This window comes from Balaenoptera borealis (assembly GCF_965194805.1).
Source record: "Balaenoptera borealis genome assembly, contig: HAP1_SCAFFOLD_2219, whole genome shotgun sequence".
In the NCBI taxonomy this organism is placed as follows: Eukaryota; Metazoa; Chordata; class Mammalia; order Artiodactyla; family Balaenopteridae; genus Balaenoptera; species Balaenoptera borealis.
The window spans coordinates 1-14,510 of NW_028122064.1; the positions used below are offsets into that span (position 1 = coordinate 1).

Consider the following 14,510-nt stretch of genomic DNA (forward strand, 5'->3'; position numbering starts at 1 on the left):
GTATTCATTTGAAAATCAGAGGTGCCACTAAGGTTGGGAATGATTTCAAAGCTGCAGAATCATTTGCTAATTAAATAATATATTAGAAGCCTGAAAACATGCCATCATTCATTCATTCACAAACAATTCTTGGGGGCCTATCATATGTTAGGCATTTGATTTAATAGGGGGAAAATATTCAGCACATGTAAGTAATCGAGGAATTGAAAGTTATTAAAATAGACCATAAGAAAGAAAGTTGGTCCATTTTTTAAAACACAATAGTATATTGTATTATACAAAACGCTCATGATTTAAAAGGACACAGTCATTTCTTTAAAAAAGAAATTCTGTAAATTGCCTATTTTGAAAGATTACTGATTTTTTTTCCCTTAGCAAGAAAACAATCAATATAACAATCCACTCCTTCCAACGGTCAGTTTTCATAACTTTCATGGCCTGTATAGTCAAGACAGTTTCTTTGATTTTTACGTTGTGAAATGGGCAGCGTAATTTCCTAGCTCTCGTAGGACTGCATAGGAACTAAACTTTCCGAAAAAGCACTATTGGTTTGAAATTGTCATATAATGATCTATTAATTTTTGACAGTGTCCTTTTGCAAAAGAAGGTGAAAAAATGGCTGCAAATTGAAGATAGTCAATCAAGCACAGGAATAATTTTGTTAAATTTTGAAGTAGGATAAATGCTAAAAAAGATGAATGGAAGTAAGCAGACCACAATCACACACAGTTTATGTAGTTGGATTGTGCAGCTTTATTTTATGACATTTAAGTAGACAGTATCATTATTCTCCTACAGAGTTTGTATGTAACCTCACCTCTTAGCCTATGTGTTTATGTACATGTGGTAACAGAAGATACAGGCTTAAATAGGTAATAGCATAAAAAGGGACAGTAGTTGTAATGACCAAACGACATAAATAAAAACATATTAATATTTAATTTATTACAAAAGCATTCACTTAAAATGGGATGATAAATATGAAAATTTTACTTTGGGCAAAATAATTATAATTAATTCAAATTAAGGGTTTGAAAATTTTTTTATAATCCCTTTATTTTTCAGTGGGTAAAAACAAAATCAACTATTCCTAATAGTGTTAGTAATTTCAAGAGTTATTAAGATGTTTACCTTAGTTTTTAACCACACCTGGTGATTAGACATTAAATTTTTCTTTTTTTGAAAACTAGATACAATCTTTGCAGGTTAATGCATCAGATACTGTCACTCTAAATATTTCAGGAATGTGGCTTTGTGTATGACATTCAACAGTATTGGAGAGGAGAAATGAACAAGGGTCTGGGACCAAGGTGAAAGCCAAGCATAACTTTTCATAACAGGTTTCTTCATGCAGACTGCCAATGCAAACACACCAATCAGACAGATAAGCAGACAGACAAATACCAACACATTTCAGCTTAAACAGAACAAAATAATAACTTTAGTAGAATATGCTACCTGCTGCCTATTTGATTTTCTTTAAATATCTTGTATTCCCAACATTTTTTCAAAATCAGTTTACTTATTGATGACTTGTCCATCTCACAGCCCATAAGCACTTTTTAAAAAATGTAACTCCACACACATATATATATATACAGGTATATATATATATACACATATATATCATTTACAGCAAATGTTGATTCAAAGCCTGCAAATATCTTCTTTTACACTGGGTTAAAATTAGACTATCAGTCTGTCTTAAAAACTATCATCATCAGTTGAAACATTTCAAATTAAAGAAAGGTTTACAGAAGCACAAAGTTATGAAAGCAGAATGCTTGCAGTGAATTCCACATGCTTGAAAAGCACAAGATAGGTAGCGGTGCTGCATTAAGTCAAGCCACTATGATTTTTTTTTCTTCTTTCAGTGACACACATCAACTGAAAGCATTAAAAACCGAAAATAAAATTAAGACAAGAATAAGACCATGGGTGTGACAGAAAAAAATTGAAAATGGAAAAAGAATTGTAGACATTCTGTATCTTGTCTATAAAGATCCTACCCAATAAATTTTGTTCCTTGAGGCCCAAGCTGCAGGATTCGGCTAACCAAGCTCTCGCCCTCATTTACAGGGGGAGGATTGGTAGGAAGGTGCAGTTTACTGAATAACATCCGTGCAGCAGGAAGAGAAACGAGAAGGGGAAACTGTGAACAAACTGTCCGTCACGACAGAGCCTGCCTGATTTGCACCCAAGTGCCACCTCAGAAAATAAATTCATTTTTTCCTTTTGTAAAATACCATATCGCAGTGGATTGTTCCCCCCAAAATTATCATTAAAAAGACATGTACCCAAAATAGCCATTTATTCAACGTGTGATATATAAGAGTGGTGCCTTGACTTCCGCGGGGGCCGCTGGGGTTCCGTGCACTCACTGAGCAGAGAACGTGCTTCTCGGTTAGTAAAACCTTTGGCCAGCAAACTGAGTTAAGGAAGTACCAGCCTACCAGCTTTTCAGAGGATTACACAGCTTTGTGACCTCTGATACTACGTGAATGCTGTACTCGACTGAAATGGTCCAACTCAACAGATTTAACTACTTGAGTTGACAAGGGTAAAGAAAATCAAAGATGTGGTATGAGGGCCAAGATGAAAACTGACAAAATGACTTACCCTAAAAATTGTGCCCCTGCAGGACCCATTTCTACCAGCCTACTGGCTAATCCCTCTCCTTCCACCATGGGGGGTGGGTTGGCCAGTTTATGTCTCTTTACCAAACGGCAGGTGATACGGGTGGGGGCAGTGCACTTGCGAGGAGGAATGATGATTCTCATCCCGTGGTGCCGGCTTCCCCTCATGGAGCCGCCTCTTGCATCCACCATAAAGCTAACCAGAAACCTGCAGGGGGGAAGATCAGAGGCCAAATCAAGGAGAGACAGAAGCCGTTTTCACAGCGAGTTTGGAAACTGAATGTTAAAGTGACAGACAAGGTAGCTATCATTCCCTCTCTTTAAGAATACATTGGAAGTAAATACAGTGGAGTCACATCAAACATGCATTTGACTTGTGAACTGAGCAAAAAGTAAAACACGACACTTTATTTTTTGATGGTGCATGGCCTCCGAACAGAAGCCAACCACTCTGTCAGATGCTCAAAATGAAGGAAGAGTGCCTGTTTCAAAGTTGGGATAAAAACTGGCTATTAAACGACTGTCTTGCATTTAAAAACAAACCCACTGTATGCGGTCCCTGTGGGTGGTTTAAGTTTACATTCAAGGGTCATTTTACCTATCAATGGTCTTAGCCATGTGCCAACTATGGAATCTCTCCCCCTCAACAAGTAAGATGAAACTCCACAGTATGTCTTAAACATGTACAACTCATAAAATGAATGTATCTTTAATCATACCAACACTCTAATTTTTACTATTTTCACAAAGCAGAAAATAAGAATAAAAGAAGAAGGTGACTAAACTTTTACTAAGGCAATTTTGATGGAAAGGGGTTTAATCTTTTCAATATCAATTTGGCTTAAAAACTGTTTAAAATAACCTACATTTGAGTATCTGTACAGCAATACAAAAATGATTGAACAGACTTTTTAGAAAATATCTCTAAGTTATACAATTCTGTCATTGGCTGTTATATTAAAGCTAGGGAGGAAAGATTATTTGTCTGCATGTAGCTATGAAGATGTAAAGAATTAACTGTGTCATATTTGGGTAATATCTTTTTAAAAAAATTTTATTGAAGTATAGTTGATTTACAATGTTGTGTAAATTTCTGCTGTATAGCAAAGTGATTCAGTTATACATATATATATTCTTTTTCATATTCTTTTCCATTATGGTTTATTACAGGATATTAAATATAGTTCCCTGTGTTATACAGTAGGTAGGACCTTATTGTTCATCCATCCCATGTATAATAGTTTGCATCTGCTAACCCCAAACTTATTTGGGTAATATCTTGATTCCTATCATGTGTTCGTGAAAAAAAGACCTCCGTGACTCCTCCCACCACTGTCACCGGGTTGTAAAGCACTCTGATGTATGTAAACCAATGAGCCCAACATACGGAAGAGTGCAAGTCAGAGACTGGGGAACAGAAACACGTATTTTTTGCATTCTAATTTTCACATGTGAAAATACGCTTATTAGTGGGAGAGCACCAAATGTTGATATTTAGAAAATTGTTTGAATACCTACAGTATTTGGGCAGGGGGGAAGGAGGATAATCCCATCCATCAAAATCCTCTACTATTTACTCTTCTAAAAAACAGTTCTAACATCCTACAAATAGATTTCAGACCTTGCTTGGCAGTCCTAGCTGGAGACCCTTTCCTAAAGAGTGATGCCTCTTGACCTTGGAAGAGTAACCTCTTCAACAAAGCAGATGGACCCACCATCCCCATGGAGAGAGGCAAGAGCATGGGGGTCACTTTTCAGCCTATCAGATTTTCAGAACCAACTCTGGTCATCAGTGAGGTGGAATCAACTTCACACCCTTTTGCTCATTTTGGATTTAGCTGTTTTCCTCTGGATTAATTAATGGTTTCATATGTTTTTGATATCATTATACGTACTTTGAGAGACCGGAACCACTAGGATATTCGAAGTATGAGGGCAAGAGACTGAGTCTCTCAAAAACAAAACAAAACAAAACAAAAATCACTCCTCCCTAGTCAAAGACAAAGATACTTGTTCACTTGTACAAGTGTCCAGATGAATTGTCTCCAGTGTTGAATGATAAAAGGGTCACTTGAAACTGGTCTGGGGAGCCTATACTTTTTTAGACATCTACATACTTAACAACTACTTTTATTCAGTAATAAAGACAATGTGGCATATTATAAGGAAGCCCAACACAAAAATCTGATCTTTCCCAGCTTCCAGTAGTTAAAAATCAACTTGTGCTTGGGACTAAGAGTAACAGAATGAATTAAAAATGATTCCAGATAAACTCTGGGTTTGAAAATGCAGTTGTATTAGTATTGATACAGATAAACACTGGAGTGTTTACACTGAGAGGGCTGTGTTTTGCCCTGGCAACAAACAGCTGAGTCTCACTAATACAGATAATAATTCAGATCAGGTTTGTCTTGTTCACTGCTTGACCTACAGAGCTGAGCACAGTTCCCATACATAATAAGCACACAGTAAATGTTTATTGAATAAACCAATGAAAAAACCCATTTTGTTAAGTGTGCTCAGAAACTGCCTAGGTCAGACTTGGTTACTAACACTGAAAAAAAATATGGAAAAAATATATACATATATAAATATTTTATATATATAAAGTATATATATATATAAAGTGAAGGTAGTGTAAGAAGGTTACCAGTGCCAATATAAAAATACCCCAGCTACAAAGAATATCAGAACCAAATGGAAAAACCATGGCTTAGAAGATTTTATAAAATTGGAAGAATCTCTTTGTCTGTGTTCTGTGTAGCAACTAGTGCATAGTTGGTGCTCATTACGGATTATTTATTGTTCTATGGTTTTCAATTTTACAGACCCAAAAGACTGAGGAAAGATGGGAGTAGGTGTTTAAGCCTGATATTGAGTCCTATTATTCAATAGCATTATGAAATATAATGATTTGTTTTCTTAACTCATCCCTTACATATTGTATGCAAAATAAAATTTCATGCAATATAACTTACAGAAACAAATGAAAAGGTGATATTTAATCATATTCATTGTATCTTATTAATATTTAAACTAAAGCAGGAATTCTACAAATGATCCTAAAACTAACACACGAATGTTTCTAGCTTTAGGAACAGCAGGATGACAAATGCTGATACACTACAGACATTGACACAATCTAACTGTGGGAAAAATTCACATAAATTAAAAATACAAAAAGGGATGGTTCACATAAAAGACACAGTTATCACCTTGAATCATACTGAGGAAGTGGAGAAGAATAGCTGCAAAATAATTTAGAAAGCAAATGGGAAAAATTAATGTAAGATAATTAGAAGCAAGCAACAGAAAATGTCAATGATAAGCAAAGGAAAAATAAAAACCATCAGAAAATGAAACCAAGGCATTTGGCATTTGTGGGACAACTTGGAAAAAGATTTGCCTTAAATGGCTATATATAAGCTACACCATAGACCTGGCATTAGTGAACTATTTCCAAGTGTATACCAAATGTATATTTTCCTTTTCAAATAAGCCCAACTAGCTGCCATTACTTTTCCTTTCCTGCAAAAGTCTACTGTCTTCAGTGAATTCAAGGGGAAGGAGAGGTTAGTTGCATATTCAAATACTACACTGCCTCAGTGCAGGGGAAAGCTCATTTCTGATTTTATTATCCTGTGATCCCTCAACTTCTCAATTTACTAAATTAAACCCTAGTGCTTTTCTTTCCTATGTAGAATACAAAGTGCTGGTTCTAGATTTTTGTCACATGGTGGCAATTTACCAAGTTTGGTTAAAAAAACTCTTCAGTATGTTTGCCCACTTAATGAATGTATTCTGGGTGTTTTATATTTTCCTTCTCAACTTTTTTTTTTTGCTCTGTTTTTTGCTTTTGCAATTTTAGACCCAAATACATCTACTATAAATTGTGTAACTATTTAAAGCAGTTTAAAATGTAATATTACTATAATTAAAGCTTTTCCTAACTGAATTAAAGAAATGCAATATTAATGATTCAAAGACCACCATGTAGTTTATAGTTTATAAAGCACTTTCATGTGAATTATTTCCATTTAAATGACATTGCAGTGACTTGTTTTTCACAATTGTGGTGTTACAAGCCACAATTGTGTAAGAATACTTTAACCTGCAACATTACTCGGAGTCTAGGACTTGTCCTCTGTAAAATGGGGATAATGAGTAAAGCCTATCTCAGTGTCATTTTAAGGTTCAAATAAATATTAAATAAGATAATACGTGTAAAAGATTTAGCACAATGCCAGATACATGAAAAGCACTAGGTAGGTTAGCCATTACAATTTATTGTAATTGAAAGCAGCAAAAAATACTTCATAAAATATATAAGGCACTTCACAAATGTTAATATTGTTAATTTATTTAATTCAGAATTAAATAAATTGAATCTGCACTTGTCCTGGATCACCACTAATTTATGTCCTAAATGTCAATTTCAGAGGTGAAAATACTTTGAAATTTTCATCATCTTAATGAATTATTTCGATTCCATTTGTATGTGAATCAATTATCCCAAGTTTAATTACCTATAATAGGCTAAGAATCCAATATCTAAAAATACAATAATTATCATTTCAGCAGTTGAAGCAGGTCACCTTTTAGCTGCCTGCCTCAAATTTTGCTGACTAACAGGGCAGCAACAAGGAGCCTGTTTGATGTGGTTTTTACTATAGCACTTCCAGGGTACACACGTTGGTACATTCACTTTTTCTTTTCTTTTTAAAAATTCATTTATTTAAAAACAATTTTAATTTAATACAACTTCATTATAATTTTATTTCAGGAAAATCAGATACTCAGAAAAAAACTTCATTTGAATAAAGTAAAATTAAGAGAAATGACTATATTAAAATTTTTTTTATTGAAAAGGAAAATTAGAGATCTAAAAGTAGTGCCAGAATAGCCAGGAAATTGTTATGCACCAATACTTTTATTAATTTCCTTTCTAACATGGTGCTTTTACCAATAAAAATAGATATGCAGATTTGTTTAGAAAAAATATTTACTAATGATTTACAAATATATGCCACATATAGTCACTAATGAAGTCCTTTAGAAGATCAATATCTCATACATGTGAAGCTTGTCAATATGAATTTATAACTGCAAATAGTAAGTGCAATGTTAATTTAATAGGAAAAGTGACTTTTTGGTTACTTACCCAGAATGAACAGGACTTGAGACAAGATTGACATTGTCCAAGGTGTCTGCAGCCCAGCTGTAATGTCTAAGAGAATCTGAATCAAATTCTCTTGTGAATGTTAGATGCTGAAATATAAAACGATATATTGTGTCAACAACCCATCCAAGACAGTGGTTTCTCTGTACGTACAAAATATACCTGTATGTCTCCACAGTCCAGATAGTCTAAAATTCAAAATAAGCATATATATATATATTTTTTACAGTTGTCCCTTAGTATCCTCGGGTGATCAGTTCCAGGACACCCCCCACCCACCCATCCCTGTGGATACCAAAATCCGGAGATGCTCAAGTACCTTATATAAAATAACTAATGTCATTGGCCCTCTGCATCCATGGGCCTGACTGTACATTCCTCCACAGGTATACATTGAAGTTTCAAGAATTAGAAATGAAGTTTATTGATACGCTGTATTATTTCAGTCTTTTAAGAAACCATCTTGAGTAACTGGCATGGCACAAGGAATATCACAGAAGTAATGCTAACCATGATTTTAAGTACTTCAACAATCTCTAAATTAATCTGACAATTGTAAATTTCTTTTCCGAATCTCAAAATAAAAATAAAAAAATTCAAGCTTGATGACTTCTGTTTCCAAGTTGGGTAGAGAAGCCAGCAGCAGCCTAGTGCTGTGCTAAGCACAACAGGTAAGTGTAGAAATCATCTCTGCGGGCAGCAGAGAACAACTGAGGTGCAAAACTGAGGAGCTATATTTGGAGAGGTGGTTACCTGGAAGAGGTGAGCTTTTTGTTGCCATTTTTATCTTGGGGGCATTTGTCAATTACCAGTGCAGACAGAATTTGGGTTTTGTGCCTACAGGGGCTACCTGCTGGGGAACAGAAAAACCAAGGGAGTTTTGGTGGAGATTTGGGTGGCCTCAAGCATGCTACAGATTTCTGTTCAGAACATTTGCTAAATTCTGGGGCTGGGGCTTCCGTGGTGGCCCAGTGGTTAAGAATCTGCCTGTCAGTGCAGGGGACACGGGTTCAAGCCCTGGTCTGGGAAGATCCCACATGCCATGGAGCAACTAAGCCCGTGAGCCACAACTACTGAGCCCACGAGCCACAACTACTGAAGCCCGCGCGTCTAGAGCCCACGCTCCACAACAAGAGAAGCCACCACAATGAGAAGCCCAGGCACCGAAACGAAGAGTAGCCCCTGCTCGCTGTAACTAGAGAAAAGCTGAGTGCAGCAACAAAGACCCAACACAGGCAAAAATTAAAATAAATAAATAAATAAAAGGCTACAGGCTCTTTGGTGGGGCAAATGGCGGACTCTGGGAGGGCTCACGCCAAGGAATACTTCCCAGAACTTCTGCTGCCAGTGTCCTTCTTCCCGCAGTGAGCCACAGCCAGCTCCCGCCTCTGCAGGAGACCCTCCAACACTAGCAGGTGTCTTCAGTTTGATCAATCAATGAGCACTGGTAAAGCACCCATTAATAACATCAACACACAGCAACAGTCAGCTCTACCCACCACCAGAGCCTCCCATCAAGCCTCTTAGATAGCCTCAACCACCAGAGGGCAGACAGCAGAAGCAAGAAAAACTACAATCCTGCAGCCTGTGGAAGTAAAACCACATTCACAGAAAGATAGACAAGAAATCTGGAGTGGCTATACTCATATCAGATAAAATGGACTTTAAAATAAAGAATGTTATAAGAGACAAGGAAGGACACTACATAATGATCAAGGGATCAATCCAAGGAGAAGGTATAACAATTATACATATATATGCACCAAACACAGGAGCACCTCAATACATAAGGCAACTGCTAACAGCTATAAAAGAGGAAATTGACAGTAACACAATAATAGTGGGGGACTTGAACACCTCACTTACACCAATGGACACATCATCCAAAATGAAAATAAATAAGGAAACAGAAGCTTTAAAAGACACAATAGACCAGATAGATTTAATGGATATTTATAGGACATTCCATCCAAAAACAGCAGATTACACTTTCTTCTCAAGTGTGCACGGAACATTCTCCAGGATAGATCACATCTTGGGTCACAAATCAAGCCTCAGTAAATTTAAGAAAATTGAAATCATATCAAGCATCTTTTCTGACCACAATGCTATGAGATTAGAAATGAATTACAGGGAAAAACACGTGAAAAGCACAAACACATGGAGGCTGAACAATACGTTACTAAATAACCAAGAGGTCACTGAAGAAGTCAAAGAGGAAATCAAAAAATACCTAGAGACAAATGACAATGAAAATACGATGATCCAAAACGTATGGGATGCAGCAAAAGCAGTTCTAAGAGGGAAGTTTATAGCTACACAAGCCTACATCAAGAAACAAGAAAAATCTCAAGTAAATAATCTAACCTTACACCTAAAGGAACTAGAGAAAGAAGAACAAACAAAACCCAAAGTTAGCAGAAGGAAAGAAATCATAAAGATCAGAGCGGAAATAAATGAAACAGAAACAAAGAAAACAATAGCAAAGATCAATAAAACTAAAAGCTGGTTCTTTGAGAAGATAAACAAAATTGATAAGCCATTAGCCAGACTCATCAAGAAAAAGAGGGAGAGGACTCAAATCAATAAAATTAGAAATGAAAAAGGAGAAGTTACAACAGACACCGCAGAAATACAAAGCGTTCTAAGAGACTACTACAAGCAACTCTATGCCAATCAAATGGACAACCTGGAAGAAATGGACAAATTCTTAGAAAGGTATAACCTTCCAAGACTGAACCAGGAAGAAATAGAAAATATGAACAGACCAATCACAAGGAATGAAATTGAAACTGTGATTAAAAATCTTCCAACAAACAAAAGTCCAGGACCAGATGGCTTCACAGGTGAATTCTACCAAACATTTAGAGAAAAGCTAACACCCATCCTTCTCAAACTCTTCCAAAAAATTGCAGAGGAAGGAACACTCCCATACTCATTCTATGAGGCCACCATCACCCTGATACCAAAACCAGACAAAGATACTACAAAAAAAGAAAAGTACAGACCAATATCACTGATGAATATAGATGTAAAAATCCTCAACAAAATACTAGCAAACAGAATCCAACAACACATTAAAAGGATCATACACCACAGTCAAGTGGGATTTATCCCAGGGATGCAAGGATTCTTCAATATACGCAAATCAATCAATATGATACACCATATTAACAAATTGAAGAAGAAAAACCATATGATCAACTCAATGGATGCAGAAAAAGCTTTTGACAAAATTCAACACCCATTTATGATAAAAACTCTCCAGAAAGTGGGCATAGAGGGAACCTACCTCAACATAATAAAGGCCATATATGACAAACCCACAGCAAACATCATTCTCAACGGTGAAAAACTGAAAGCATTTCCTCTAAGATCAGGAACGAGACAAGGATGTCCACTCTCACCACTATTATTCAGCATAGTCTTGGAAGTCCTAGCCTCGGCAATCAGAGAAGAAAAAGAAATAAAAGGAATACAAATTGGAAAAGAAGAAGTAAAACTGTCACTGTTTGCAGATGACATGATACTATACATAGAGAATCCTAAAAATGCCACCAGAAAACTACTAGAGCTAATCAATGAATTTGGTAAAGTTGCAGGATACAAAATTAATGCACAGAAATCTCTTGCATTCCTATACACCAATGATGAAAAATCTGAAAGAGAAATTATGGAAACACTCCCTTTTACCATTGCAACAAAAAGAATAAAATACCTAGGAATAAACCTACCTAGGGAGACAAAAGACCTATATGCAGAAAACTATAAGACACTGATGAAAGAAATTAAAGATGATACCAACAGATGGAGAGATATACCATGTTCTTGCGTTGGAAGAATCAATATTGTGAAAATGACTATACTACCCAAAGCAATCTACAGATTCAATGCAATCCCTATCAAATTACCGATGGCATTTTTTATGGAACTAGAACAAATCATCTTAAAATTTGTATGGAGACACAAAAGACCCCGAATAGCCAAAGCAGTCTTGAGGGAAAAAAACAGAGCTGGAGGAATCAGACTCCCTGACTTCAGACTATACTACAAAGCTACAGTAATCAAGACAATATGGTACTGGCACAAAAACAGAAACATAGATCAATGGAACAAGATAGAAAGCCCAGAGATAAACGCATGCACCTATGGTCAACTAATCTATGACAAAGGAGGCAAAGATATACAATGGAGAAAAGACAGTCTCTTCAATAAGTGGTGCTGGGAAAACTGGACAGCTACATGTAAAAGAATGAAATTAGAACACTCCCTAACACCATACACAAAAATAAATTCAAAATGGATTAGAGACCTAAATGTAAGACGGGACACTATAAAACTCTTAGAGGAAAACATAGAAAGAACACTCTTTGACATAAATCACAGCAAGATCTTTTTTGATCCACCTCCCAGAGTAATGGAAATAAAAACAAAAATAAACAAATGGGACCTAATGAAACTTCAAAGCTTTTGCACAGCAAAGGAAACCATAAACAAGACGAAAAGACAACCCTCAGAATGGGAGAAAATATTTGCAAACGAATCAACGGACAAAGGATTAATCTCCAAAATACATAAACAGCTCATGCAGCTCAATATTAAAGAAACAAACAACCCAATCCAAAAATGAGCAGAAGACCTAAATAGACATTTCTCCAAAGAAGAAATACAGATGGCCAAGAAGCACATGAAAAGCTGCTGAACATCACTAATTATTAGAGAAATGCAAATCAAAACTACAATGAGGTATCACCTCACACCAGTTAGAATGGGCATCATCAGAAAATCTACAAACAACAAATGCTGGAGAGAGTGTGGAGAAAAGGGAACCCTCTTGCACTGTTGGTGGGAATGTAAATTGATACAGCCACTATGGAGAACAATATGGAGGTTCCTTAAAAAACTAAAAATAGAATTACCATATGATCCAGCAATCCCACTACTGGGCATATACCCAGAGAAAACCGTAATTCAGAAAGACACATGCACCCCAATGTTCACTGCAGCACTATTTACAATAGCCAGGTCATGGAAGCAACCTAAATGCCCATCAACAGACAAATGGATAAAGAAGTTGTGGTACATATATACAATGGAATATTACTCAGCCATAAAAGGAACGAAATTGAGTCATTTGTTGAGACATGGATGGATCTAGAGACTGTCATACAGAGTGAAGTAAGTCAGAAAGAGAAAAACAAATATCATATATTAACGCATGTATGTGGAACCTTGAAAAATGGTACAGATGAAGCGGTTTGCAGGGCAGAAGTTGAGACACAGATGTAGAGAACAAATGTATGGACACCAAGGGGGGAAAACCACGGTGGGGTGGGGATGGTGGTGTGCTGAATTGGGCGATTGGGATTGACATGTATACACTGATGTGTATAAAACTGATGACTGATTAAAAAAAAAAAAAGGGGAAAAAACCAACTATGAACGGCAACTAAAATGTTATAAACAAGTTGAGAAATAACAAAATTGGTGAAAAATAAATAAATAAATAAATAAAATAAATTTTAAAATAAATAAATAAATTCTGGAGCTGTGCAGAACAGGAAGCTAAAAAATTAACTAGAAAATCTCTGAAAGGCATAACAGAGCTTTTGGGCAGTTTCATGAGAAAAAGATTTAGAGTGTGAGACTTGGAAGGGGAGGGGACCCAAAGATCATACCAGAATTTCAAATAAGGACCCTGAAGGGCCAGGGACAGACCAGAGGTAGCCTGAGATTTACCAGGGCTGCGAACCAGCCTCATTTCAGCAAAATCTTGATTGGATGAGAAGAATCAGCCACCACTCTTTGCCTAGCAGAGGGATGGTGAATCCTCTTTGAAGGAATATTATCATCACTGGGTGTGTCGTGTCTACAAACTTGTTTTTATACATCATGTCCAGCATGCAATGAAAAACTGCCAAGCATGGCCAGAGCACACGAACAGAAACAGAAAAAAAAAAAAAAACAACAAACCCAGATACTATAAATAGACTCCCAAGTCATCCTACATTTTGAAGGAAGTTAATAAGAACTTTGATTATAGTTATCATAATAACTATGATTAGTATGTTTAAGAAAATAGGAAAAAAGATAGAGAAAAGAAATTAAAAGGTGGATGATTCAACAGAGGACTGGAATATACGTAAGAAAATCAAATGGGCCTTTGTTCAGTTCTAAGTATAATGTCAGTTCTTAAACACAATAGGAAACAGGGTTAATATATGGGAAGTGTTAATGGAAAAATATACAAAATGAAGGGTATATTTAAAAAAAATTTTATTTTATATTGGACTATAGTTGATTAACAATGTTGTGATAGTTTCAGGTGTACGGCAAAGTGATTCAGTTATACGTATACATATATCCATTCTTTTTCAAATTCTTTTCCCATTTAGGTTGCTACAGAATACTGAGCAGAGTTCTCTGTGCTCTACAGTAGGTCCTTGCTGGTTATCCATTTTAAATATAGTGGTGAGTATATGTCAAGGGTAGACTTTTTTAAAGAATGGAAAATACAGAAAATAGTATGAGACGTAGAACACAGTGAAAGGTTTTAACGTGTGTGTAATTGGACTCTCGGAAGTAGAAGAGGAGAATAAGGTAGGGGCTATGTTTGAAGAGAGAATGGCTAAGATGTTCCAAATCTGATGAAAGATATTGGCTCACACACCAAAAACGAAATCAATCTCAATTTT

The 14,510-nt window shown here is 36.0% G+C and overlaps 1 protein-coding gene across 3 annotated transcripts in view; it reads right to left on the reverse strand.

The window, feature by feature from the left end:
- Positions 1 to 2,555: 2,555 nt before the first annotated feature.
- The window catches only part of LOC309622351 (ankyrin-3-like), a 38,079-nt gene continuing 26,124 nt past the window's right edge, over positions 2,556 to 14,510 (reverse strand). Inside the window, exons 4-5 of one of the 3 annotated variants that reach the window (XM_082409448.1) lie at positions 7,798 to 7,904; positions 2,556 to 2,844 (exon numbers count right to left, since the gene is read on the reverse strand). In XM_082409448.1, the coding sequence (XP_082265574.1) occupies positions 2,616 to 2,844; positions 7,798 to 7,904 (336 nt within the window). In that variant the 3' untranslated portion in view covers positions 2,556 to 2,615. The remainder of the gene's footprint in view (positions 2,845 to 7,797; positions 7,905 to 14,510) is intronic. The other 2 variants (XM_082409449.1, XM_082409447.1) reach the window with 2 other exon arrangements.